This window comes from Taeniopygia guttata, chromosome 5 (assembly GCF_048771995.1).
Source record: "Taeniopygia guttata chromosome 5, bTaeGut7.mat, whole genome shotgun sequence".
Classification (NCBI taxonomy): Eukaryota; Metazoa; Chordata; class Aves; order Passeriformes; family Estrildidae; genus Taeniopygia; species Taeniopygia guttata.
This window is the reverse complement of record NC_133030.1, coordinates 12125420-12152641: the sequence shown is the minus strand read 5'-3', so window position 1 is coordinate 12152641 and position 27222 is coordinate 12125420. Positions and strand designations below refer to the sequence as shown.

Here is a 27222-nt window from a genome sequence, read left to right as displayed (position 1 = left end):
GGCAGGCACACATCACACTTTAAAAACTTTATTTATATAAAAAAATCATTTTGTTTTAAAAGCGTTACAAGAGTGTGCACAGGAATCAGACAAGGAACGGCTTGGCGCTTCCCCCTCCCCACCTCCTTGGCCCCCCTCCCCACCAGGGCCAAGGAGGAGAGAAGGGGGATGCTGTTTTTTTGGTTCATTTGGAATTAAAAATTAAAAAAGGAATTAGTGTTTTACATATTTAAAGGAAAAGAGAAGAGTTAGACCCCAGAACAAAACCCAACTGAGCTGAGGTGGGGCTGGAAGCAGGGCAGGTCCAGCCGGAGCTGTGGGGGAACTGGGGCAGGAGCAAGGCACCAGCTCTGCCCCTGCCACATCCCCGTGCCCCGAGAGCCCGCCCTGGGGGGAGCCCCGGGCTGGGAGGGCTCCTGCTCCAGTTTGCAGCCTCCTACAGAGGCTTCCAGTTGCACAGGGAGCCCCAAGGCCCCCCAGAAGATCACAGCACATGGATGTGCCCCAGCACCACAGCCAAGAGGAGGAGGAGGAGGAGCACATCCCAACTCCCTTGGCAGCCCAGGCCAGGATGCAGATGAGCACCCTGCCCCCTCTCAGCGAGGGCAGGGGGGTTGGGTTTCCCCCAAAACAGGCTCCCAGCCCCACTGCAGACAGGTAAGGCTCCCAGCAGGGAAGGGAAGAGGTCCGCCCTGCCGGAAGCCCAGGAAACTCCCCTTTCCCAGGGAAGCAGCCGGACAGTACGATTCAAAGAGCTATTTCACAGTGGCAAAAGAAAGGCACGTGTCAAGATTAAGTCAGCGGGGCAGCGTCGCGGGATCCTGGCTCCAGGTGCCCGGCACAGTGCGCCCCGAGCCGCCTGCTCTCCCCAAAACTCTGACCCATCTCCTCCCTCCAGGGGACCCTGGACCACGGCCCAGCACTGACCTCCTTCCTCACAGAAGGATCCTCCTCACACTGGTGAGGCACTGGGTCGGAGCCAGGGCCCCATCCAGACCCCTCTGCAGGATCCAGAACTGGATCTCCCTTCCCATGCCCCCAAAGCCTGATCTAGAGCAAAGCAAGAGACGTTATTGCTGGTTTTTCTCCCCCTGGCCCCCGTGCCTCCAGCCCCTGGACTCTGGTCCTGCAGCCCTCAGGGAGGAGGGATGCTCCTGTTGTCCCCACGGTGCTGGTTGAAGAGTGATCCCACACGAAAAAATATATCCTATAGGCAACAAAACCAAACCAAAAACAAGGCGGCAGCGAGTGAGGTCCCAGTCCCTGTCCCTGCAAGACGCCTCGGAGCAGGGGGAAGGCGTGGGAGAGAAGGCAGCTCCTGGTCAAGGCAGAGGTCCGAGTCCTTGTGCAGCATCCACGCCGGCTGATCCGGCAGAGTCAGGCGGGAAGGTTTTACTCTCAGGAGGAAGGAGGTGGTGGAGGACGGGAGGAGGAGTTCTTAGTGGTGGTGTCCCAGAACAGGGAGGTGCAGTGGCCCAGAGGAGACCGAGTGGCCCGGGCTGCCCTGGGGACCCGGCCCAGGCATTTGGCTGGATGGTTGGCACAGAGAGTCCAGCAAAATTCCAACAATAAGACAAGGTAAAAGTCAGTCCATTCCACCATGAAGAGTTATATATTTATATATATAATATATTATCAACCCAAATGGAGCAGAGGCAGGGAGGCCAGCTAGATCTTCTGCTGTGGAGAGAGAGAGGGACAGGTGTTAAGGCTGGAATGGGAGTGAGGGCGGAGAAAGGATCACGGCACCAGTGATTGCAGCAGCAGCGATTGGAGCAGGATTTGGCTGGCCAAGCACCCCTAAGAGCACAGCAGGATCTGTCACCACTGTCAGATTGGGCAGGACACCGTGGGACATACCGACATGGGGGAGGGCACAGCACCATCTTCCTCCGCCTCCTCTACCTCAGGCTGCGCCTCCTCTACCTCAGGCTTCGACTCCTGCCCCTCCTCCTCCTCCTCCTGCTGCAGACACATGCGGTTAGTAGGGGCCATGGCATGGGGGGTGTTAGTTGTGGGAGCCCAGCTCTCCTCTCCTCTGCCAGACAGGACACTGATGTGGCATTTCCTGCACCCATCCCACTGTTCCCGAGTTAAAAAGAGCTGCTCACCATCAACGGCGCTGCCTTCACCGGCTCCATCTCTCCAAGGTCACCGGATCGGTCCAGTGTCCTGCCGTGGTCCCTCTCGTTGAGTGTGGAATAGTTGTCTGGAGCAGGAGAGGGGACAGTCAGTCGTGTCACCTCCACAGGGGGCTGCACCACCCCCGCAGGAGATGTGAACTCTGCCCTGCTGCCCACATACCCAGAGAGAGTCCCTCTCCTACCTGGTCCCATGTTGCTCATCTGGATCTCTTCCCGGGAGGATTTCTTGTCTGCAAGCACGGGAGAGCACATCAGGAACAGTTCCTGCAGCCAGGAGCCACAGAGGAACTGTTCCCTGCCCCAGGTGGGGGAACCCAGGGCCAGCTGCAGCTCTGTGACCCAAGGACACCACAGGACCTACAGTGCCAGCCCCAAGAAGCCATCTAAGGCTCAAAGTGATGGCCCTGATGGCCAGAAAAGACACCTAAAGGCCATACTAATGGCCCTGTGTGAGCAGCTGTGGCTGCCAGGGAAGCTAAAGCTAAAGAGCAAGGGAGAGGACAAACACCAGCTGCCCTGAGTACCCACAAGGCAGAGGGATGATGGCAGGCACAGGTGCAGAGGGCAAGCACATACCTGTTTTTTGGTTCCTGTCGATGAGAGGCAAGGTGCTGTCATCAAAGGAGTTGCCTCCCTGGGTCCGAGAGGCATTGCTCAGGTTCACCTACAGCAACAGACAGTGACCACTCAAATCCTGGGCCCAGAGGTTCCTTCCTCATCAGCACATTCCAGCCCTCCAGCACCAATCCAGGAACACCCTCCAGATGTGGCTCTTGAGTAAAGGGCCCAACATAACTCAGAAGGTGCTGAAGCCCCAACTGCACCCCCATCAGTGCCTGGCCCTCCAGCAGCAAGGGCAGTCCCTGCTTTTGGGAAGCAAACTGAGCCTGGGAGAACCCTGTTTTTCAACACTGACACAGTGGCAGTTAGAGTGACAAAATTCCTGCTTCGTGCTAATGTGGGACACAGGGCATGACACTTTACAGTGTTCCTAGCAGAGACTTCCTGCTGGCCATTGGCTGAAAAACAGCACAGAGACACCTCTCTGGGTGCCCAGTGCCACCAGCAAGGTGAAGAGCTGCAGGCTGGTACTGCCAAGCTCCAGAAACAACTTTCTACCTGCTGCACGATCCCACCTACCACCCTGGCCACCACAGGGCATCCCCACACCTGGAAATCTGACTTCTTCCAGCCTTCCTTCTCAAGGGGCTTCCGCAGCTCCTTATAGCCCCAGACTGTCTGCAAGACGAGGGCGGCTGCCCGGACTTCTCTCTCTGAGCGGTTCCTAGACAGAGGAGAAGGAAGAGATGTTTGGAAACCCGAAGAAAGCGAAGCCCCTCTCCACCCCTGGTATCATCCTTTGAGCAGAGCCTACCCAGATTTGTTGATCAGCACAAGCTTCTCGATCCCCTGCGTTTCCCGGAGCTTTTTGGCTGCCTCAAGGTTGTCCACGATCACTTCATTGATGGTGTTGAGGATTGACACCACTGTGTCCTCAGAGAGGTTTTTGGCAGGGGTCTGCTGGCCTCCAGGCAGGTTCTTTACGAGGTTGGGGATGGCATGTTTGCCTGGGAAGGATAAAGAGCTGGGCGTGAGCAAGCAGGGAACAGGACTGAAGGGAAAACCACTGACAGGTGACGTGTTTTGCTCTCCCTCTCTGTGGAGCTCGACACTCTCTGCTCTGGGTGAGGGCAGAGGCTGGGCTGATGCTGTCCCCAAACACTTCCCCAGGAGCCAAGAGGAGAAGGAGGAAGCTCCTGCCTAGCCTGCATGGATACAGGGAGCATGCAGCCCTCACCAATCAGCTCCTTGTTGCGCAGGTCCACGGCCAGGTTGCGCAGGGCCCCGGAGGCCGCTTTCACCACGCGCTCGCTGTCGTGCGTCAGGAGGTCGGCGATGGCGGAGAGCCCCTTCTCCTGGCGCAGGGCCGAGCGGATGCACCGGCCGTACTGCGGGGAGGCACAGGGCCACAGCGTCACCCGGGGCTGGCACCGCTGCCAGCCCCACGGGTGGTGCTCCCGGCTCCCCTTCCCCTGGCACTCACCGTCCAGCTGCCAGCACACAGATTCTGGATGGCTCCTGCTGAAGCCTCCAGGATGGCTGGAGTCTTGCTTTCCTTCAGGAGGGAGATGTATATCCGCACCACTTCTGGCTGGAAGAGGAGCTCGTAGCCTGTCAGGAGGACATGGGTAGAAAGGATTTATCCAAAGGGTCTGCTAGTGTCTGCCTAATCCAAACGGGCACTGCTGGGTAGACAAAGCTGGAAGCTTCTACCCAGGCTCCCAGGGGTGAGATTCTTGGCACAGAAAGGGCCAGACTGCCCCAGGGTACCAGAAACCCCAGTCACTGCTTGGTCAGAGGCTGTGATTCACACACAGGTGAGACACTTGTCCCCAGAGGCTTCTGGGAATGACCCCTCCTCATTCTCATGGCTGCAGAACAATTTAAGATAGAGATTTTAGCTTTAAACCATGCCTGTCCTTCATGTCCAGGAGTGAAGAGCAGGCAAGAGGGCAGCTGTGCTGGCAAGTCTGAGACCACCACAGAGGTCTGTGTCACTGTGCAGTCTCTCACCCCCTGGGGCAGTATTTCCTTCTGAAAAGCCTGTCCTGAGGTAGCACTGACCTCATCCATGCCAAAGATCCTCACAACTACTGGCAGAACTCATGTTTTAACAGGGCCTTGGGCATTCTTGCTCCAAACCCAAGTTCTGCCCATTGGAGAGGCTCACTTCAATGGGAAACAGGTCCTCTCACTCACTAGTCTCCCAGGCTGCTGTAGCAAAAGTTGCCCTGACACCCAAGCCCTGCACAATCACTCAAGGAGCATACCTTTGGCTGGAGTAGTTCTTTTGGGAAAATCCACCGTGTCGGCACCAGGGTCTTCTGGGAGCTTTTTACCTTCAAAGGGCAAGTGGAGATGTGTGAGACTCCTCCTCTCCCCACCCGCCTCGGCCCAACAGCTCTTTGCCACTTGCAGGAACAAGCCCAGAGGCGAGCTGAAGCCAAGCGACCAGCATGTCACAGGAGGGGACATGGGGGCATTAGCCACACTGCAGGCAGAATGTGCCCAGCTGGGGAGGGGGGCAAAGAGAGCTTGAGAAAGCACCCAATTAAACCACAGAAAAAGTAAAACCATGAGCGCACTCACCTCTGGAGAACCACTCGTCTATTGGTGAGGCGGAGAGAAGGACAGGAGAGAGGGGAGGCAGGAGGAGAGAAGTGCCAACAGCGTCATGGGGCAGATCATTTGGCAAGAAAGCAAAGAGAAGGGGAAGGGGCAACACAGGAGAAAAGGGAAGGTGTGGAATTAGTGGACATGTATCCGTCACCATCCCACCACCACAGACACCCACCACAGCTTGTGTCAAATGCTTTCGGCAAGCCAAGCAACAGCTCCCAGAGCCAGAGAAGCAGGGACCACTGCACCTCCACAGAAAGCTGCCCTTCAGGCTTCACATGAGATGCCCACGTAGGAGCACAAAGACCACACAGACCACCCTCTATACTTGTCTCTGTTCCCCTCCCTCCCTTTCCTGATGCTGCTGGCACACGAACCTTTGCCCTTCTTGGCCCCGAAGCAGCTGGCATTGTGGGGCCCAGCATTGTTGGCAGGGACAAGGGGCGTCTCCTGGTAGCGCTCGGCATGGGGGATCTCACGGTGGACTTGGTAGGACAGGTTCCTCAGCAGGCACACACAGTTTTCCACCAGCTGAGGAGAGAACCAGAGTGTCTGACTCAGACAGGGTCTCCGAGTACTCCAAGTCTGTGAGTGAGGACCTGGCCCAGCCTTCAGCTTAAAGCTCAAGGAAAATTCAAGCCAAGACCTTATCCAGGCTGATCAGGAAGCCTGATCAGGAAGCCCTGAATCAGCTGACAGTGGTGTGGGGATGAGTGACACAATCAGGTCCCTGTTGGAGGGCCAACATTCCAACCCAAACTGCAGGCTGAGTGCCAGACACCTCCTGGTCCAAGAGTGCCAGGTGCACCCGACACAGGCTCTCCCTTTCCCAACACCAGTCCCACTGTGGTACCTTGCTGTCCGAGTCCTTCTGGCCGATCTCGGACTGCACGATGTAGATCAGGGCATCCACCAACCCGTCACATTCCCGCAGCTTCCGACGGGCCTCGCTCCGCTCCGAGCTCACATTCCTGGCAGGCAGGAGAGACAGCTGAGGGACAGCCCACACCCCGAACAGTTCAAGAGAGAAAACAGCTCCCATAGCTCTCCTCACTGGGGGAAAATGCCTCCCAACTCAAGGCCTGCACCACCAGCAGCTGTCTTATCAGAGCAGCTGCTCCACAGTCCTCTGGAAGTCCAGGAACAGCCCAGAAGGAGTGTTGCAGCGCAAACCCAGGCCAGTGCTCTGCCAGATCCATACCTAAGGCAGCCAGCGGTGTTGGTGAGCACCGACTCCCACTCTATATGGCGGGGTTTGGAATCCTCGTTGGGCTCCCGCTCCCAGCCGGAGCGAGGAATGACCACCTCATCGGTCAGGGCATGTAGTGCGTGATCCACGATGGCCATCTTGATGGAGTCGTGCGAGGACAGGTTCCACAGCGTCCCTGCAATGCCACAAGTGGAAGGTGAACACCTGGCCCCTGACCACAGACCCTGCCCCAGGGGCCAGCCCGTCCCACCCTCCCTGGAGGCACTACCTACCTGTGATGACCTCGGTGAGGTCCATGTCGTGGGCCTTGCGCAGCAGGCGCACCAGCGCGGGCACCCCGTCGCAGTTCTTGATGGCGATCTTGTTATCCTGGTCCTTGCCGAAGGAGATGTTCTTGAGAGCTCCGCAGGCGCCGTAGTGCACCTCCTTCTTGGGGTGATCCAGCAGCCCCACGAGCACGGGGATGCCCTTCAGCCGGCGCACCTCCGTCTTCACCTTGTCGTTGCGGTAGCACAGGTGCTGCAGGTAGGCGGCCGCGTTGGACTTGACGGCATCCAGCCGGAAGCTCAGCATGGCTATGACCTCCGGCAGCTCCGGCTGGCGCCAGTTCCCCGGGGCCGGGCCGCCTTTCCGTAGGCTGTCCAGGCTGGCCAGGCTGCCCCGCTCGTGCTGGGCCAGCGGGGCCCAGTAGTACCGGTCGGGGGCCACTTCATCCACCAGCATGTCTTCATAACTCCTAGGAGAGAGGGCAGAGGGCGTCTGAGCACAGTTCTGGACCTGGGGGAGGCAGTGCCCCCTTCCAGCCCACCAGAAGGGATGAAGCTGGAACTTGGTCTCTGACCCCTGCAGAGGCAGCAGCCAGCCCTTGGGCACAGCCAAGGGCCAGCCCCACAGGCAAGGTGTGCTGCTGCCCTGGGGGCAGGCCAAGTTGGGCACCAAGAGCCACACATGCTCGAGGGATCAACCTCATGGCTCCCAGGGCAGACCCGGGGAAGAGCTGTGGTCCCAGACCCCTGCCCTGGCCAGGAACAGCAGCTCATCTATAGACTGGCAGCACTGGGAAGGAGCCAAACAAGCACACAGAAGATTAAAGTGTAACTACTGCCCCGCATGCCAAACATTTCACACCCCCAGAACATACACCTTTCAAATCCCAGATTCTCCTATTTTTTGCAATCACTAGCACTATAATCCTTCCCCCATCCAGGCAGAGGAATCCAGTAGATTTCCAGCAGAAAGAGATGGAAGGGGACAGCTCAGTCACCCCTGCTGTGCCAGGGCACTAAGGACATTGAAGCAAGACCCAAGGACAGGCTTGTACCTCCATTCCAGCTCACAACTGCTACCGGGGCTGCTCAGCCACCTCCGGAGCTCCTGGATCAGGTACATGCAGCTCCTGCCCCTGAGTATCCTGATAAGGATGGTGGCAGGGTCCTGCTGTTGCCATCACTTCCCTTCCTACAGCCTCTGGTACAGGACTTGTCCCAGCCACCAGCTTTAGAGCCACTTCCACAGTCACAAAAGCCCCAGGCACTGTGGTGCTGCTGTGGTGTTGTGGCAGGATGCCAGGCCGGCTTCCAGCAGGTCCCAGTGGGGACATGTCCCATGCCTGGCTGCTCAGAGGTGCTGAGGAGCAGCAGCACGAGGCTGGAGTGAGACACAGCCACCAACACTTTGCAACACGGCTGGCACCTGATCCCACACCTGTGCCAAGACTCACACTCCCCAAAAGGGAGCTCCTGTCCCACCCTGGTGCTGGATCCGACATCCCATGGTGCCAGATCCCTTCCAGGCAAGATGGGGCTGGCAGGGAAGGGGATCCTTCCCCTTCCCTGCAGAAAGAGAGCTCTGACAAGCACCACAGAGCAGAGGCCGGTGCTCTCCGCAGCCGGTGGCAGCCAGCACGCACAGCGTCCCGCAGCTCCAGGCGTTCCTTCGGCTCTGCGTGCCTGGCGAGCTGCCTCACCGAAGGAAGTCGTTAACAGCCAGGCTCCTGCTCAAGACAAACATCTCTGAGGCGGGGGGGATGCTGCTCTCCCTGTTCCCATTCCTATGAGCTAGGCAGCCAGTGTGGACAGTAACTGAGAAGGCAGGGGACAAGCCAAGTTCAACAGCACATGGATTCCACAGATTACTGTGATCTTTATCGCCCTGCCTGGGGAGGAGGAGAGCTGGCTCAGGGGCCCACCAATCCATCTTTCATACCCTGAGCCATTCCTGCAACTCCAACAGAGCTGACCTTCTCCCTCTATGTGACCTACATCCCCCAGTCTCCCACCTGGCTGCAGCTCCTGCACTTGACTTCTGTAACCCCCTTCCACCGGGATGTGGGGGAGCAGGAGCAGAGACACCTCCCTGCACAGCAGAGAAGGCTCATAGTCTCAAAGGCCACCCAGGACACAGCCCAGGGAAAGTACACCAGCTAGAGTCTCTGGACAAGCTGCAGGGGTTGGACACACTTGTGTAACCCCTTCTGCCCAAGATGCTCCCCGAGGTACAAGACCGGATGGCCACGTACTCAAAACTGCCAACACTGGCTTGTCCTGGGCTGCCCAAGGAGGGAGAAGCCTGGAGCAGCCCTGCCTGCCCTCCTCCAGCCAGCACAAGCTGCACAAAGCAAGGAGGCTGAGCAAATCCATCTGGGTGAGCAACTGCCCCAACTGGTTCACCACAGCCCAGAAGCACTTGTGCTGGCACCAGCTACAAGGACAGTCAAGGCTGTTCCTTCAGTCCCTCTGGCAGCCAGGAGCCACCATGGATTTATAGCATGCACCTGGATCAGGCAGATCTCCACAGGGGCTGGCAAAAGCCTCCTTTCCCCCAGGTCTCTCCCTGTTGCCTCTCTTTTACGTCCCAGTATCTTCGGCCGCCTGTGCTGAGCCTTACCTGTCTGCCTGGGCCCACTCTGGGGCACTCAGCAGGTGCTGGCACGGTCCCTTCTCCATCTCCAGGACTCTGTCTCAGCCCCTTGCTCCATCACTACCTTACCACCCTCAGAGCAATCCAACACCTGCCCAAAGCCCTGCTGCCAGCCCAGCCAGAAGCAAAGCAGAGACAGCTGGCATGAGACTAATGGGCAGGAGTCACAGCCTCAGGCAGGTGACATCCTGAATGCCTGGCAGGGCAGGAAAGACCACCAGGACCCTGCTCTGGCCTCCAAGGGCAGTGTAGCCCAGCAAGCCGGAGGAGCCGCCATCACCACAGACACACAAGGGGGAGAAGCTGCTGCTGCTGCCAAACAGGTCGAGCAGCTTCTCCTGCCCTGCCCTGCAGCAGGGTCGGGCTGTGCGGGCTGTGCAGGGAACTCCGACTGAGCCCTGCTCACCCCAGCCTGGGCTAAGCTCCCCTTCCCGGGGCTGCTCTTGGCTCAGGGTGAGCACAGTCATGGAACTGCAGCTGCTCCCAACACACAGCCCACACAGGCACCGCTCCCAGAGGGATATGCCACACTGGGGCACACACAGCCCTGGTGGCACAGACAAAAGGGCCTGGAGCTACATCCAGCTGCCCACTGGAACTCCTGGCTAGAGGACAACCGGCTCAATTACCACCCAGGTTTAACCACCAATTAAGCAGACAATTAGAAGCGGATGCAAGTTTTCTCCTGTGTGAGCCGCATGTGACTCAGCTCACAGTGTTGTGTCCATGGTCCTCCCTCCTCCAAGGATGGTAAAGTTCAAGGGACCCCAGAGCACTCCAGAGACTCCTGCAACGTACCTGAGCCGTCGCCGAGCATCAGATGGGGTGCCCGCCCTCCTGGCCGTGCCATAGTCAGACATGAGCCCGTAGTCCACATCTTCAAAGCCCACACTGCGCTGGTCATCCTCCAGGCCATAGGGTTCGGGGTGGAAATGGTTGAGGTCCATGTTGCTGCCCCCAACACGCACCTGGGGCTGGGGGCCGTAGATGTCCTGGCGGCTGGGGGCCCGGTAGGTGTCCATGGAGGGGCGGTAGCGCTCGTCGATGCGGGTGACGCGGGACAGGCTGCCGTAGCTGTGGTCGCTGCCCGGGTACCCGTCCTCGTAGGGGCGGCCGTAGCCGTCGGGGTAGTGGTAGTTGCGAGGGAGGGTGGCCGTGCCCGCTGGGCCCAGGTAACTGCCAGGGCCCCCGTTGCCATTCTTGCGGAAGTTCCTGTCCATGGTCTGGACGTAGTTGCTGGTGACGGGGGACGTTTCCAAAGGCAGCCCGTCAGGCCCCACCGGCACCTGCTGCACCGTCCGGGTGGTCACAGTCTTCACCACTTTCTTCACCTGGAAGGGGTGACACACATGCAGGGCACAGTCACATCAGGAACCCCACCGTGTCCCTGCATTCCCGGATTCCCCTTCCAGCCCAGGATTTCACGCCCTGTTTCAGCTCATGGCAGAGCACCCAGCCACCAGGGTCCCTCACCATGCCCTGTCCCTCCATGATGTCCCCAGACCCGTACCGTGGTCTCTGTACGTCGAGTTGTCCCATCATCTGATGTCTCCACGGACACGACTGACATGGCCCCTTCTGGGTCCTCCTCCATGGTGTATGTCTCCTCCACGATCTGGCCCGGGTCCTGCATCCTGGGGATTGTGCTGTACAAGAGGTGGCTGTGGTCCTGAGGGGAGAAAGCAACAGGAAGTCAGGCTCTGTCACCAATCTGTGCCTTCCTGGTGTCAGCTGGATGAGAGATCTTTCTTCACTGGGAGCCCTGACACCTTTTGGAAGAAGGTACCTTTGAGCCAGGGTAGTCACACGAGGAGCCCAAATCATCCTCTCCCAGTTGGAATGGGGACACTGGGGCACTGTCCTGCACCCTCCCACAGCAAGCAGACTGCCCACAGCCACAGGTCTCAGCTCCCCCTACCTGTGGCCCGTTGAGCTTCAGATCTGAATATTTCTGCCTTTCCAGGTCAGCATCGCCCAGGAAACGTCCGTTCTGAAACACAGCAGGGCAGCAGGTCCATTACTACACTCATTGCCCATGTACCCATCCTCACTTCCCTGCAGGGCCCTGAGCAGCCCATCTCATGCACCTGACAAGAGACACCCACCATGCACCCCACAGGAGCCCCCAGCAGAGGAACACCATCCTCAGGGGTGTGTGCCACATGCAGCAAATCTCCTCTAGGTCAGCCTGGGCAAGAGTCGGAGGAGACACCCCGACACCCCAGCTCTCCCACGCGCTCCTGATGGAATGGCCATGACACTTCCCTGCTCCCTGGCAGGGCCCTGGAATTCCACATCTCCTGACACAGGAGTCACCAGTGACCCCAGAGGCCCCCCTGGGCCTGAGAGAACCGCGCAGTGGCCGATCACAGGGTGCTGCCATTTGACACTTGAACTCTTCCTCTGTCCGTCCTGCCCTGCCCCACAGATCCCTCCTGGGACCACCACCTTCCACAGACAGAAATGCACCTGGCTCCTGCACACCACCATGCACCAGCCCTCCGAGCACCCCTCTCCAAGACTGAGCCTGAGAAAGTGAGGAGACGCCTCAAGCCAAGGCAGATGAAACCACATTTCCAGCCCTACAGAGAAGATCTCTCCCAGCCCTAGTTTGGCCATGTGGGGACAGACAGACTCTAGGGATTTGCCCTTTGTCACACACAGAGGGAGACACACACCCCAACCTCAGCATTTCAGCTGCCCTCCAAGCAGCCGAGTGGGATGAGGAGCAGAGATGCTCTGGAACTGAGCACAGCCAACCTCTGACCTTCCCAAAACGAGAGCAGAGCCGACCTGGCACCAAGACCCTCCAGACTGGCACCTCCTCTCCTGAAGCCTGCCTGCCAAGGGAGGTCTGCACATCCCCAGACCGACTCCAGTACACCAGTGCCACAAGAACAGCCGGGCCCTCCTCCACCTCCCGTATCCAAGGAGGGCTGAGGGGAGGCAGCTCCAGGGGCTCCAGGAGCCTGTGCACACCCCTCTGCCAAGGGGGTGTTTTACCTGGTGCCGCCGGGTGAGCGTGCCGTTGGCCAAGCCCGGGCCGGCGTCCTGTGGGGAGACCCGGACTCGCTCCAGCTGGGCTGAGACATGGCGCCGTTCCTCCTCCAGGGCCCGGGTCAGCTTCTCGAACTGTGCCTCCTGCTCCTTGACAGAGGCAAGGATGCTGGCGGTCGACTCCACTTCCGAGTCGTCCATGGGTGACGGGTGCCCAGGGTGGGCAGGGCGGGGGGCACGGGGAGGCACAAGCAGAGGCGGCTTGGTGTCAAGGTGAGGGTGGGAAAAATGAGCCAGAAGGGCAGGAGCCCCTCTCTTCACTGCGCATGATTTTGGGGGAGGAAAGGAGGAGAGAAGAGCGGTCAGAAGAGACTGATTTCATTAAGACAGATTTTCAGAACAGGAAAATAATAAAATCTTATGGCATTAACACCCGCTCCCACCCATCACCAGAGAACTGGCAAGAGGGTCCTGGAGCAGGACTCAGATGCAAACTGCGCCAGCATTAAAGCTTGGAAAGGTGGCACTGTGGGAACAGAAGGTGCCCCCAGCACGGCAAACAGCTGGGGCTGAGCCAGGTTCAGAAGAGCTGCTGTGGGCTGAGGGAAAACCTCATGGGCAAGGAAAAGCTGCAGGCAGACAGCGGAGGAGGGGAGGGCATGTCCCTGGGGTGGGGCACTGGACACTCCTGAAGAATGAGAAGTGACCCACATCCTACTGCTTCCTCCAGGGAAGGGTGGAGGGAGAGGGCCATGCCACTTATCTGCTCCCTCCTCCCAAGTACGGTAAGCGATGGAGAGACAGCCCTGGCTCCACAGCTCCTTCCTAGCCAGGAAAGAGGATGGAATGAATTCTTTAGGGGGATCACATGAGCCCCTCTGACAGCAGCCAAAACTCACCATCCTCCAGGTATCCACCAGGGCTCTCCCTCCAAGGATCCTCAGCCCACAGACCTGGGAATGGGCTTCAGCCTGGACCCCTCCAACACCCCCTCCCAAAGTAGAACAGCAAGTGAGCCACAATCAACATTTGGGTACAGAAAAGCAATATTCTTCCATACAGACCTGTCAGAGGAGGAAGCTCAGGTTTGATTGGCAAAGGCACGGGACAGCCAGGTCTAGACGCAGAGAGTCATGGGAGAAACAGCCCAGCCACCACAGTGAGGAAGCAGGAGGGAAGAGAGCTGCAGGGACAGCGGGAGCAGGTTAAAATCACACACAGGAAGCCCTAAACAGGAGGTAGGGCAGGCACAGAACTGGGAAACAGGTGCCTCTCACCCACCCCCCACTCTGAGGGATGGGTCTGGAAGGGCCAGTGGGGTGACAAACATGGTGGTGCTCCCACAACAACCTCCCCGAGCTCCATGGAGACTCCAGCAGCCCTCACTGTTCCCACCGACAGGAGAAACAGCAGAGGTGCAGAGGAGCGGCCAGGGCTCAGCCTCCACCCCTCCTGCGCAGCCTGGCTGAGTCCTTGCAAGCCCGAGAGGTTTTCCCAAAGCTGTGCAGTCATGGCAGGCATGTGGGGACTCGCTCGAGCCGAGCAGGCAGCACAGAGGCTGCTTTCCCACGGTTTCCAACAACGGCTCTGCCCACTCCACTCCCCGGTGCCACCGCCCCAGAGGGCCGATAAGGATGACCTGAGGCTGAGAGCTCGTGCAGGCAGCATCCCTGTTCCCACCGCCTCCTGCAGCCCCTCCAGACCCATCCTGCAGCACATGCTGCTGCACAGCAGCTCAGTAAAGTCTTCTGATCAGTCAAACCCCTCTCCACTCCTCCTGTGGCTCTGCTCCCCAAAGCCTCCCTCTGGTACAGGCGCGTGTCAGCCACGGTGGCACCGCCACAGCAGAGCCCAGCCATGCAGGACGGATGTTTTCCATATGCTTTGGAGGGTGCCCACAGTATGTTCTGTCATCTGGTCACTGCCACTCTGTCATCTGCCTTCATCAATAAAAAAAATCCGGTTGCTCTACTCGTGCCCACATGGTGCCAAGCAGGAGAAGGAGCCGTGGCAGGGAGAACGCAGCCCACCACCCTACAGAGCCCAAGCAAGCTCTTGGAGGCTCCTAGACATGACTCCTGGCTCACGCATGCAGCTTTCCACCCCTCCCACCTTGCAACAGGTACTCCCTGAGGTTTTTCCTACAGCTTGGCTCCCCAAGCCTTGTATGGAAATGCAGGAATGGGTCTGACCCTTGCTGCTCCCCTGCCCTGTGGATTTGCAGGATTCTCCAAAGGAGAGGGCTGGTGCCTCCCAGAACAGTGCTGATACATCCCAACTCTCATCTATGAGTAACACTCCCTGTCTCTGGTGGGCTACCACCCACTTTAAGCAAGGGCACAGATCCCCAGCCTTTCCAGGACTCCCTGATGGAAGGGGAGTGGATCCTTGCCACATGCCAGTGTTGTCCAGCAGGGCACAGAGCAATCCTACCACCCCACATACCCTATGTAACTGCAGCATCCAAAGTCCCAGACAGCAAATCTTGTTGGGATTTGTTTCCAGAGTGGTATTTCAGCAAACCCTTTTAGAAGAGAGGAACTATGGAGAAGCAATCCTCCACAACATAGCCTTGTCAAAGCAGCTGTGCTCCCTGGCTGGCCCTCAAATGTCCCAATGCAGAAGAGGCAGATTTTTAGGGCACAGGAGGGCAGAGGCAGCTCCCTGATGCAAGGAGAGACTTGGCTGGTCTGGTCTCATGAAAAAGATCATGCCTGCAGCAAGTGTAGACTAGCAGGGTCTGGATCTGTGGAAAGCATGGACAGGAGATACAAGAGCCCCAGAAGATTCCCTTGGTCCCAACATGACTGCCAGGCAGGGCCCACACAGCCCACAGGGACACCCCAGCCCCAAATCCCCACCTCTGCACATTCCCTGGGAATGGGGCTGGGAAACATGGACACTAACAATGAAACTTGCAGGGCTGTTAGGGCCCCAGATAAGGGGCCAGAGCAGCTGTGAGGCTGTTTCCTTCCCGTCCCTTCCACAGGGAGTAAACACAACAGCAGGGGAAGGAACAGGACAGGTCCTGCACCCTCCAGCTCCAGTGGATGCTCAAGGAGGGGCCACCTGAGGGTCTCCCAGCAGGATCAGGCCATGTTAAACAGAGAGACTCAGTGCTGGGGGGCTGCACTGCCTACACAGTTTGCATTCCTGCCCTGAGCACTGGACCCAGCTCCACAATGGGCAAGAAGTGCCAGCAGAACAGGGTCTCTCCCAGCTTTCCTCCACCACCAGGACAGACCAGTTCCCTCTACCCTCGTTCCAGCCATTGTCTTCATCGACCTGGGATTAAAGATGTAATTACAGAGAGGCAGTGCCAGGTCCAGAGAGGTCAGCAAGAGCTGTCTCCTCAGACACAGCCAGCACTATCCCAGCTGGAGCATGGCCATACCCTGGGTTTGGCACACAAACCCCAAACTTGGCCCTACACCCCCCAGCTGTGAGGAACTTGCCCCACATTCAGAGATAGGGCCCCTTGACACATTCCAATGCCATCTGGGGCACTCAGTGGCCATCTCTGGAATGAGACAGGGAGGGCAGGAAGGGAAGAGCCTCAGCTCTGCATTCTGCTCCCTCCAGCCAGTGAGCTACTCGTGACAGTGCAAAGCCAAGTACACAGGAACCCGCAAGGGTGAAATTCCAGGGATCGCTTTGCGCCCATTCCCCTCCTCCTCCCCCCCAGCCTCTGAAGATCCAACTACAGAGCATTCTTCCAGAGCCAGACCCTGACCAGCTCTGAGGATGGCTCATGAAAGCCTTTTCATCATCAGAGAGGCACTTGCTGACACACCCGTTACTTAAAAACCCCAACAAGCCAAAAATACTTCAGCTGGCTCAGTTCAGGGCAAACCAAAAAGCCTAAGGACAAAGCACACCCTGAGAAGATTCACCCCAGAGGTAGAATCCTCTCTGTCCCCCCAGCAATCAGTATGAGGGGACCCCAGGAAACAATGCAACAACCCAGGAAGTTTCACACCTAAATCCCCCTGGCCTTATCTCCCAACTCCCTGGCACCAACCTCACCCTGTGCTGTGCCCACAGGTCCCAAAGCCAGAGCGGGTCCACTGGAGAGATGTCACAGAGCCTGCGGAGCAGAGCCTCCTTGCTGGCCAGGAAACAGCTGCCAGCCCACCTGTGTGCATGGAACTTCCCCACCACAATCTCCCTTTCTGGATAAAGGCTTGGATACAGTCAGACAGGCACCCCAAACCCTGAGCCCTCCGCAGCTCTTCTGCTGCAGCCAGCTGTGACACAGCAGGTTCTTCCAAAACCTCTCAGCCCAGCTTCTCCAGCACAAGTGCCTTCCCACAGAATAAATCCTTTGCCTGGAAAAATAAATTTCCAGGGCCAAACCACAGACATACCCACATACCCACCTAGAGTTCACCTGCACCCTCCTCTGCCAGAGGATGCAGTCCAGGCCTGGAAGGCTCCCGACCAGGAGTGTTTTTCTGGAGTCTGCCACGGAAAGATTAACCCCAGGGCCCAGACTGAGCCAGCCCAAGGGGAATTGTACTCCACAGGCCAGGGAAAATGGACAAGATCCGGCAGATAAGACTCAGGCTGGAGGCTTGACAGGCAGCACTGCTGTAGCACAGGGGATCTCCAGCACAGTCCTCTACGTGGATTCTTCCAACAACCTGCTCCAGCCCTGCTCTATGCCCTGTGTCCCTAGAGAGCTGTCACCCAAAGGTCTTGGGATCCCTGGGGCTGAGGCTACTGCCTCAGCATGGAACACTTTGGGCAAAGTCCAACCCAAGCACCTACAAAGTCAGAATCTCCTCTGCCACATCATCCCCACCCCAGCACCCTGCTAGGGGACACACCAGGTGCTCACTGCCATCATCCTGCTGCCACCAGGGAGGAGGAACAGAGCTGCATCAACTCTGTCTGCCACGTCCCAGCCCTTCACACAGCTTTACTGCTTGTTTGTGAACCTCAGACACCTGTCCAGCACATGGCAGGCTTTGTCACACGGCCAGACACCCTTGGCAGCCCCCCACACCATGAAGCATGAGAAAAGCCCTTCTCCAGCTCCAGAGTCGGATTGGAGACAGTCCCTTATCCAGGCTGGCTGAGCCCCTGTGGGGCTCCTGGGCCAGACCCACCTGCCAGGCTGACAAAGAGGGATGTGCTTCCTGAGGAATTCTGCAACACAGTCCCCAACTCCACTCCAGTAACTGGCCCTTCACTCTCAGCCCGAGGTCCCGAGGAGAGCCAGCTGGCTGCCCACTCTCTGAAAGCTCTCAGCACCAGATCCCATCCTCAAGAGAGAGAGGAAGCAACAAATTCTCCTGGTTCCAGCTGCCTATCATGATGCACTTAGGAAAAACAGAAACTCCATCAATAATTCAAGCGCGCAATTGTCCGAGCGCTTGCAGTGCACTTGCTCTGCAGAGGCTCACAGCCCTGCTAATTCGCCACAGGCTTCTGGTCAGTCTCAATTACCTAAAAAATAAATGAGCCAACATCCTTGGCATCTTTTCCCATGCCAAGCACAGGGTCCAGGCTCACACATCAACCCTTAGACCTCAGCCTGGCTGAAGCAGTAGGACACGGGAGGGAAGACCACAGGCCCAGGCTCACCTGCTCCTGTGTCCAGCTCAGAACATTCATGGCCCTCAGGCCATGGGGGGGAAGCAGGCCAGCTGATGGCGGGCAGTAGATCCCATATCCCTGTGCAGGTGAAGGAGAATTTTGGCTGTTTCTCTCCCAGCCCCAGAGGCAGGAAGGTGCCCACAGCCATCACTTCAAAGGAGCCCATCCTTGAGGGACCCCTGCCCAGGCTGACACATCCTTGCTGCCAGGTTGTGTGAGGCCCTTTGCTCCCACTCCCCAGTCTATCCTGGCCCTGCCAGAGCCTACATCAGGAGAGAGGTTTCCCCACACCTCCTGCCCTGGGCTCCAGCTGTCTCCCTGGTCTCCAGGAGGGCTCTTCTGGCTGACAGGTCACAGTGCACTATGGACTTCGGGCAGGCTGGGAGGAAAAGGCTGCTCCGGCAGCAGGTTGGACACCGCCTTGGGCACCTGCCTGCTCCGGCCCAGCCCCACCTTCCCCGGCGGGGAGCCGTGCCCAGGAGCCGTGCCCCAGGTGCCGGTCACCGCAGGAGCCCGGCGGGTAAACACCCAGGAGCGGCGCCGCGGGCAGGGACAGGCAGGGAGCCGCTCCTCCTCCACCCTTCACACCCAACTGGTTGGACTGGCAGCGGGATCACCACCTGGCCTACCTCACCTGCCACCCCCAGTGCCAGGGATGATGGACAGGTAGCCGGGATGGGTTAGGAAAGCCTCCCTTAGGAGAGGGGAGTCACCTGGAGATGCAAGCCAGGCGCAGATCGCACCTTATAAGGGAGCAGGCAGGCAGCCAGGGAACAGGATGAGGAGGGAGTGATAAGGACAGGGTGGGGCTGGAGGGGAGGAAGCAGGAGCGTGGGTCGTTCCCTCAGCCAGGGCAGGGGGCCGAGAATGGAGATACCCATCGGGTCTGCAGGACGGGTCTGGACACAGCAGACAGTTGTGAAACACGGGCAATCCCCTGGGGATCTGTCCCTGGCTGCGCAGAGCAGAGGTCACCGGACCCGTGCCACCCCAGCAGGGCGCAGAGCAGTGTAGGGTCGGCTGTGGAGAGCTGGGATTGTTCTGTTGGAATGCCAGCAATCCTGCGGCGGGGCAGCTGTCCCCCTAGGCACGTCGGGGGCCACTCGCCCCTCTCCGAGCACAGCCAGGACACAGCATGCCAGGAGCTCATTCCTTCCAGGAGAGCCGGGAAACTGCCGACCCTCTGCACCGACTGGATGGAGCACTATGGCGAGGAAGGGAGATGAGCTTCCCTCGGCATTTGCAGGGAGGAGGGGGCCGCAGGAGGGCAGCCAAGCCACTGGGCTCCAGGCAGAGACTCCGGGACGGCCGCAGGGCTGGAGCCTTCCTGCCAGCAACATCCTGCTGCATCCCACTGCCCACGGACACCTCAGCAGCCCCGGTGGCACCGGGCACTGCTGCGAGGGTCCCCACCCTGGGGACAGTAGCAAGCAGGGTCCTGCCACCCCTCTGCACCAGCCCCACGACTCAACACCCCCAGGCCCAGGAGATTCACATGTCGGGAGCCCTGCAGCAGCACAAAGGCGGCTCTCTCCTCGCTGTGGGAATTCGCAGCTGAGCGCTCGGCAGGGACAAAGGGATTTCACAGGCACATCCCCAGCCGGCGGCCGGCCTCCCTCCCCCCGGCGTCCCCGCTTCCTGTCACAGTAGCACCAGACCTCGGGGGCGCAGCAGCAAACAAACACCCAGCGCCGGATTCTGGGAATGGGGCCAGAGCATTCCCGGGGCAGGCCACGCTCCGGCAAGCCAGCGGGCTCCTGCTTCACCCCAGCGGCTCCCGGGCAGGGGGAGGCAGCAGCCCCCGGCTCGGCCACCGCGGCCCGAGGTGAGCAGGGAGGACTGCAGGGCAGCCCCCTGCTCCACCCAAGGAACGGTGGCCACCTCGAAGGGGGGATATGAGTTGTCCCCACGGCCACAAGGCTCAGGGGACGCTGGCGCTGAGCTGAAGGTTAATGCGGCCCCCCAGGCTCCAGCCACGCCAATGTCCCTGCCCTTCACCCGTCCCCCCACCCTCTGCTACGCTCAACTTTCCCATTCAGCTGCCTCTCTCCCGCAGGGAAAACAAACACACCAGAGATAAGGGCCATATTGGCAGAGTCCAGGGAGCAAAGTCCCCTCAGTGAGACCTGAGGCTGCCTGCCCAAGCCGAGGGCACGGCAGATGGGCGAAACTGCTCTCTCTGTCTCCCCATCCCAGGGGCACATGAGCTACTCCAGAGCTCACAAGTGCTGCTGGCTGTGCCCAAGCAGAGAGGCGACAGTCTGGTGGCCAGCATTTCCAGCAGGATTAGGGGCAGCCCGCCTTCATCAGGCCACGGGCACAAGCACCTGAAGCTACCTGTGCCAGCCCAGCACCCAAATACATGGATTTGGGACCCTTCCCAGGCACAGAGCCCTTCCCACAGCCCTCTTTCCCAAGGAAGTCACTTGAGATCATTTCCTGTCCCGCACCTGCAGCCCTAGGAACCGATCCTGGCTTCCAGGCCCTGCTCCAACCAGTGGATAAAGGAGCAGGGCCTGGAAGCACAGGGGAATCTCACTGGCACCAGCACAGGACCTGCACCACTGGGGACAGCACTATCTGCCTGTCCAGCAAGTCACCGAGGAACCGTGACCAGGAGTGGGGAGAAGGGTAGGAGATGGCACCCCAGCCTTCCCACGTGGGGTCTTCCCACCCAAAGGGTACCCAGGCACCCCTGAAACAGACAGGGCACCCTTCCCTCTTCCAGGAGACACCCTCCCCTCCCCACACTGAGCAAACAGGTGAACTAGCATTTGGTGAGGGAGTGGCCAGGAGGGAATTGCCGAGATTAAGACAAGCCGGCCTGAGGGAGCGGCCCAGGAGTGGGACCCCCTGCCCCCCCTCACCCCAGCCAGCCTGGACTCCCCGAGCAGGTAGGGCAGCCACGGGCTGAGTCAGAGCACAAACCACGCAGGGCTGGGCTGAACGCCCCGGCTCTGGCTCCGCTGGCTCGGCATGACCTCATCAGGTGCCCGGCTCTCTCTAATTGCACGCGTGCGTCTGCTGGAGATGGCTCCGAGGGCCCTGCCAAGAGCAGTAATGAATGGGTGAAGGAAAGCCACTGGAGAAGCATCAGGCAGGAGCCAGGGACTGAATCACGGCTGGAGGTGGGGAAAGGGGGTGCTGCAGCAGAATGACAGCAAGTCCCCCAGAGCGCTCCAAGGCCCCACAAGGTGCACACACAGGCTAGCAGGAACCAGCGCTCAAACACAGCAACAAGGGACAAACAGGACAGCGGGCCAGCAGGACTCCATCCTTCCCAGCCCCCTGCTCAAACTGTTTGCACCCCCAACTCTCTCACTGAGAAGTGCCTTCCCAGGCTCCTGTGCAAGCCGAAGGGAAGGAAACCTGTGCTTCCTAGTCAGACAGGAGATGACATCGTGGCTTCCCTTTCCTGCAAGTTTCTAAACACGACGTCCTGCCAAGGGCCACTCCCCACTGCCCCTGGCCTGCATGCAGATGATCTGGAACCCGGCTGGGAATGCCAGGTATGGGCACCACCACCAGCCCAGCCTCAGCCAGCTGTGCCAGCCAGGATGTCAGCATGGCTCACCCAGGAGACCAGATGCCTGGCCTTCCAGCTTGCTGGAAGCAGTCTGCCTCCAGGGAACACATCCAAGGGCTCTTCACCCATAGTGCTATTACATTCCTGTCCAGGGCTGGGAGCATCCTACGATGGGAGGGTGGCAGATCTTGTCCAACCCCATGAGGCTCTGGCTGTGCCTGCCATGCCCCAGAGATGGGTTGGTTACCTGTAGAGTTACAGCAGCACCAACACCACAACCCCAACACAACATGTGCCCCCCCAAGCCAGCTTTCCAGCCTCCCTCACACACTTCATCTCCGTGTCTGCACAACTCCCTCAGAGCTCTGACACTGTGGGGCTGCCAAGGCTTCTGAAGGCAGAACAGAGCATCCCTAGGAAGCCAGGAATGAGTCCTCTCGGTGCTCTCATTGCTGCCAGAGCTTTGCTCTGCAGGCCCATCCACCTGCCCTTCAAAGGGCGGCTCCTCTTGCTGCTGAAAGGAGAATGGAGAAGGGAAGTGAGTGGTTTTCCAGCACAGCCAGCTGCTGGGGACAGACCCTGGGCAGAGATCGGGGGAGAGCAGGTGGCCCTGCCACACCATTGTGTTCTGGAGGTAAAAGCAGGGAATAAAGAGGAGAGAGAGTAAGGATGGCACAAAGCTAACCTGGAGAAGGCAGGCTCCCCACATCAGTGAGGATTTCTCCCAGAAACAACTTGGGCTCTCCACCTCCTCCCCCTCAGACCCCAGTGAGCAGGAGGGGGACAACATCTCTCCCCCTGGAGCAAGCCGGCCTGCCCGCAGCCAAGCCAATCATGGCAAGCAGCAGCCCTGCATGCAGCAACACGCTCGCAGGAATGTGTTACTCCACTGGGCAAGGGGCCTGCCAGCAGCATGCAAACACCCCCGGTGACCCACCCTTCCAGGTCGGAAAAACTCGTCTTTGCAGTTCCACACACTCCCTCCCACCCACAGCAGATACCCACATGCAGCCCAGCACCACTGCCTCCCCTTTCCGACTGGGCCGGGACCAGGTCCGGGAGCACCGGGAAGCAGCTGAGTGAGCCAGGGGCTCTTCTCGGAACAGACCAGCCCCAGTGCGACACGAGATGGGGGTGAGAGGAAAAGGGATTGTCTGGGGACAGTGAGACGCCTTCCTCCTTCTGGATGGGCGGGAACCAGTTCCCCATATTCATCCAGTCCAAGGCCATCCAACTGTCACACATGGGGCCACCTTGCTCCCTCCCCCAGGTAACCACTTTCCTGTGCAGGAGGTGCTTTCACAGTTGCAAAAGCTGTGCAAGACAAGGAAGAAGAGACAGCTGCCCTTCCATTGCCCACTCCTGCACTCTCTGGCTGCTTTCTCCCCATGCCTGATGCCCACAGCCCACCCCTCAGGGACCCAGCAGTGGCGGGTACAGCTCAGGTGTGCCCAGGAGGGCCAGTGAACTTTGAGCAGCATTTGTTGCGACCAGGGCCAACGCCCAGAGGAACAGGAGCAGTCAGGGCCAGGATGGAGGTATGGGAACAGCTCCTGCCCTCACACACAGGAGCCCAGCACACTGCTGCCACCAACTCCAGCCCATCCAGGGGCACCTCATACAAGTCCTGGAGCTGCCGATGTTTCCAGAGCACCACCACCCTGGTCAGGCTATGGGAGAGCTCTTCCCGAGGCTTGGCCCTTACCCCAATTTGCCTGGACCCTTCCCTGTTTGGGCTGAAAAGCTAGGCACACCTGGACAAGCACCCCACCAAGACTGGTACCACAGCAGAAATTCCCTGTCTCATCAGCAAAAACATCTGGGCACAGACCTGAAAAAATCAAACACAGGGTAAGCCTGGCTCAGGTCCTCAGGCCTGCACTGGCACAACAGCATTCTTGCAGCGGGTAAGAGCTCTGCAGTGCAAAGTCACCATGCACCTGTAGCATGAGGTTAGGGACACTGGCACAAGTTGTTCCTGGGTACCCAGAACTCCTGTCAGCCCCCCTGGCAAGGAAGCACATCTCCCTCAAGGCAGCAGGAGTTGGCATGGAGGGCTGGGCAGCAGGGACCAGTTGTTCCCACCTCAGTCCAAGGTCCATACTTAGACCTATGGCAGATGTCCCACTGCCAATCTCCAACCAGCAGCTGTTACGGGCTGGGAAGAGCAGACGAAAGCAAAGGTGACGGGCACCCTGGTTAAGGGTTGGCCCATCCTGGTACCACGCCTGGCAGCTTGTGCTCCTTAGTCACTGGTTTGCCCCCACACCCAGCAGAGCCAACTCATCTCACCCCTCCTTACACAGACCATCACAAGGAAGCAGTATTTCTCACAGGGAAAAGTTGCTTCCTCCACAGGCAAAGGGAAACGGGAGGATCACACTGCGCCCACTGCTATCCCCAAGCCCCCCAACAGGCTGAAGGCACACAGGAACATAACAAAGCCCATTAATCCAGAGGTCACGCCCCACATGCAGCAGTCACTGGACAGGGCAGAGGGACAGGCACTCCTGTGCCAAACCAACACCAGCAGCCTTCCTGGAGGAAAGGAAGGCGGATTAGCAACAAGCACAAGACGGGCGGGAGCTGGACAGACTCATCAGCCTGCTGCTGGGGGTTTCCAGCACTGAGAACTGGCTCTAAGAAACCATTTCCTCCCCCAAAAAGCCTCCTCGGATTATATAAAGCAAAGAGAAGGTTGTGGCCACCTCAGAGAAGTCGAGGACTTTGGTCGAGAGCCCGTAAATCCAACCCCTTTCTGACAGCCTAGCGCTGAGGCACATTCCTGAACTCTGTGCCAGAGGACAACCTCCTCCACTGGCCAAGCCCTGTGTCACACACAGAGGAGTGCCCGAATTGCCCAGGTTCAGGTTTTGTCATTAAATCCAGGCAACACCTGTTGTCTCCTATTGACCCAAACCAGCTCCAGGTTCCGCTTCTCCCCATCAGCAAGGCAGGGACAGGACACAGCCACAGTGCTGCAGAGACACGAGTATTCGGAGCCAGAAGAGCTCTGTACTTCCCCGGAGACAGCATCACCACAGTCTTGGGAAAGCGCTCTGTCCTTGCCAGCAGTAAATAAGAGACAGTTTTGAGGGGTTGTTGGGAAGGGAAACCAAGAGCTTTACCCAGCACTTTCCCCCTAAGGCCACAGACACTGGTAAGCTATTTTGAGAAGCCAACAGCCTTCCAGGCATGATCCAAGCCACGCTATTATTTTATGGGTGTCCTAAAGCCACCTCCACTGCAGATACAATGGGCCAAGGTCTTATCTCCGTGCCAGAGGCTGGAGGAGGGAAGAAATGAGAGGCAATCCAGAGACAGACACCGGCTCCGCGGTCTGGGCTGGACCATTCATCTGACTCCCAGCCCATCTTTAGGGAAGGGATGGCCTCAAGGGCTCCTCAACCACAACGATCAGCCCCTGACCTCTTCGTAGGAAGGGAGGAGGTTCAGCCCTCTGTGGCAGCCCAGGCAAGCCTGCATGCTCCACTGAGCGAGCGCTTTCATCCTCCCACTGCTTCCAGGAAGGTTCTGCACGAGATTCCAGCAATGCTGCACACGGCAAAGGACAGTCATCTGCACACTCAAGAGTCCAGCCAAACTCAGCCAAGTGGAAGAGCAGATCCTTAAAAACTGCCTTTATGCTGTTGACAGAGCATGAGCAAACACCAGCAGGTGAAGAACCTGCCTCAAGAAAGCCCTGGGAGCAGGATGGAGCAGACAAGGTAACTCTGGGGAAGACAACTAACAATTTCCTGCCTAGGCTCTTGCCACTGACCTGCTGGACATGGCCCCAGCTCCATTGGCAGGAGCCCCAGCAGAGGCAGGAGCCTGGGAGTCACCAGCCAGCTGCTGACCCCACCTTGCCACATCCAGGAGAGGAGGCATGGAAGTTGAAACTTCAAACAGAAGCTGTGAGCATGGCTTAAAGGATCCCAGCACACCTGCAAAGCTGAGGACAAGCTCAATTCTCCACACCAAAGACCTGGACAGTCAAGTTCAAAAGCATCTGTGCAATGGAGGGAGGGCATCAGTGAAACTACAGGTAGCTGTAGTTCAATACCATCACATGACTCCATGTGCCCAGATGTTCCTCTCTGGCTCACCAGGAGCTGTGCAGAAGCCTGGGAGAGTAGCATCTAGCTCCAGCTGGTCACAGGACAGCCCAGGCCCCCAAAATAACGCCCCGTGAGCCCCATCATCACTGGCTCCCTGGAAGGGCAAGGGCACCGAGCCCTTGGAAAGAGAGGGAGGCACTTCAGGAGGTCCACTCCTCTCTCCAACAATCAGAGGAAGCTTTGTTGTCCAGGCTCCCTCGCCCAAAGCCCAGGGCCATAACGGAGGTGCCCCACCTCCCTTCTGCCAGCCCGCGGGTGCCTCGCAGATGCCGGCAGCCCTCATGACTGAGAGGCACGCTAACTTTCTCACCCCAAGCAAAGTCTCTTCTCTGCAACGCTCCGAGGAAGCATAGGAATGCCCACCGTGCAGGGGAAAGCGATGCCGGGGGACGGTCACCGGAGAAGGCACGACGAGCGCTGTACAGGGGGAGGCAGCCGGGCTGTCGCTAAATGACAGTGTGGCCAAGGCAGACTCAGAACGAACCGGCGGCTGAGCAGACCCCCGAGGTTGGCTCCGGCACCGTCCTGCCTCCTCGGAAAGCGCTCCGGAGTCGCTTGTGAGCTCGGGTAGCCGGGCCTGTCGGGCTGTTTTGAAGCTCAGAGCGATTCCATTAGGAGGAGCCGCAGCCCCACCCGCACACTTGACCCCCCCCGGGCACACCGGCCCCTTCCCCGGCAGAACAAAGGCGCAGGCGAACGACACACCGGGCGAGGAGCCCCTGCGGAGAGCGGCAGAGCCGAACTGGGCGGTGGGACGCAGAGCCGGAGAGCCGGACCGTGCCTCGGCCGAGACCCCGCGGAGGGACCCAGCCCCGCTCCCCGCCCGAGGGCGGGGGGGCCCGCCGGTGCCGGCCGCGGGAAGCTGGCACACGGGCCGCCTTTGTTCCGGGCAGGGCGAGCGCCGGCAGCCCCGGGCGGGGAGCGGGGCGGCCGCCCGGCCCAGCCGCCTTTGTGTCGCACCCCGTGGGCTCCCGGGCGCCGCCAGCGCCCCCGCCAGGGCCGGGCCCCGCCGCCCCACCGGTCCCGCGGGGCGCGGCCGCGCCTGGCACGGGTTCCCGGGCAGGACGGGACTCCCGGGACCCAGTACCTACCGGCTCCGGCAGGCGAGCGCGGCCAAGCCCCGATCCGGCCCCGCCGGGCAAGGACCAGCCCGTCCCGCCCCGCCGCCGCCGCGGGGGCGTGCGGCGCCCGGCAGGCGCCGGCCCGCACCGGCTCTGCTCCCTCCCCTCTGCCCCCTGAGCGGCGGCACGGACGCCGCGATCGGGACTCACCGTGGCCGGGCTCCTCGGCGGACGGGCGAGGGGAGGCGGTCCCGCCCCGCGGCGGCGGCACGGCCGCCCGGCCCGCTCCGCTCCGCGGGTCCCGCCGCGGCGGCGAGGCGAGAGGCGAGGCGGGCGCCCGGTGCGGCGGCGGCGCGGGTCAGGCCAGGTCCCGCCGGGCGGCGCGGGGCGGTGTGTGCGGAGCGCGGCGTCGGTCGGGTCCCGCCGTGCGCCCGCGCCGCTCCCGCACCTAAAATGGAAGTTG

At 59.6% G+C, this 27222-nt stretch overlaps 1 protein-coding gene across 9 annotated transcripts; it reads right to left on the bottom strand.

The window, feature by feature from the left end:
• Window positions 1–12: 12 nt before the first annotated feature.
• CTNND1 (catenin delta 1) lies at window positions 13–27222 on the bottom strand. 9 transcript variants are annotated; one of them, XM_072929595.1, is made up of 21 exons: window positions 26970–27106; window positions 13515–13633; window positions 12457–12770; window positions 11372–11443; window positions 10964–11122; window positions 10252–10784; window positions 6807–7270; window positions 6526–6709; window positions 6178–6295; window positions 5702–5855; window positions 5295–5312; window positions 4976–5044; window positions 4189–4316; window positions 3943–4093; window positions 3520–3712; window positions 3315–3429; window positions 2721–2808; window positions 2327–2374; window positions 2112–2209; window positions 1861–1965; window positions 13–1680 (listed from the first exon to the last, which is right to left on the bottom strand). In XM_072929595.1, the coding sequence occupies exons 3-21, from the start codon at window positions 12649–12651 to the stop codon at window positions 1669–1671; spliced, it is 2904 nt and encodes a 967-aa protein (XP_072785696.1). In that variant the 5' UTR covers window positions 12652–12770; window positions 13515–13633; window positions 26970–27106; the 3' UTR covers window positions 13–1668. The 9 variants fall into 9 exon arrangements, with proteins under 9 accessions (XP_072785696.1, XP_072785697.1, XP_030129539.1 ...); XM_072929596.1 differs by having other exon boundaries at window positions 13–1677; XM_030273679.4 differs by lacking the exon at window positions 1861–1965.

Excerpts from the sequence above, each read along its gene's own strand:
- CTNND1 (XM_030273676.4), bottom strand. The coding sequence starts at position 12,651 with ATGGACGACTCGGAAGTGGAGTCGACCGCCAGCATCCTTGCCTCTGTC. Across the intron at positions 4,317-4,975 it reads AAGAACTACTCCAGCCAAAG|GCTACGAGCTCCTCTTCCAG; the intron begins GTATGCTCCTTG and ends TCCTCCTGACAG. Across the intron at positions 1,966-2,111 it reads TGAAGGCAGCGCCGTTGATG|CAGGAGGAGGAGGAGGAGGG; the intron begins GTGAGCAGCTCT and ends ATGTGTCTGCAG.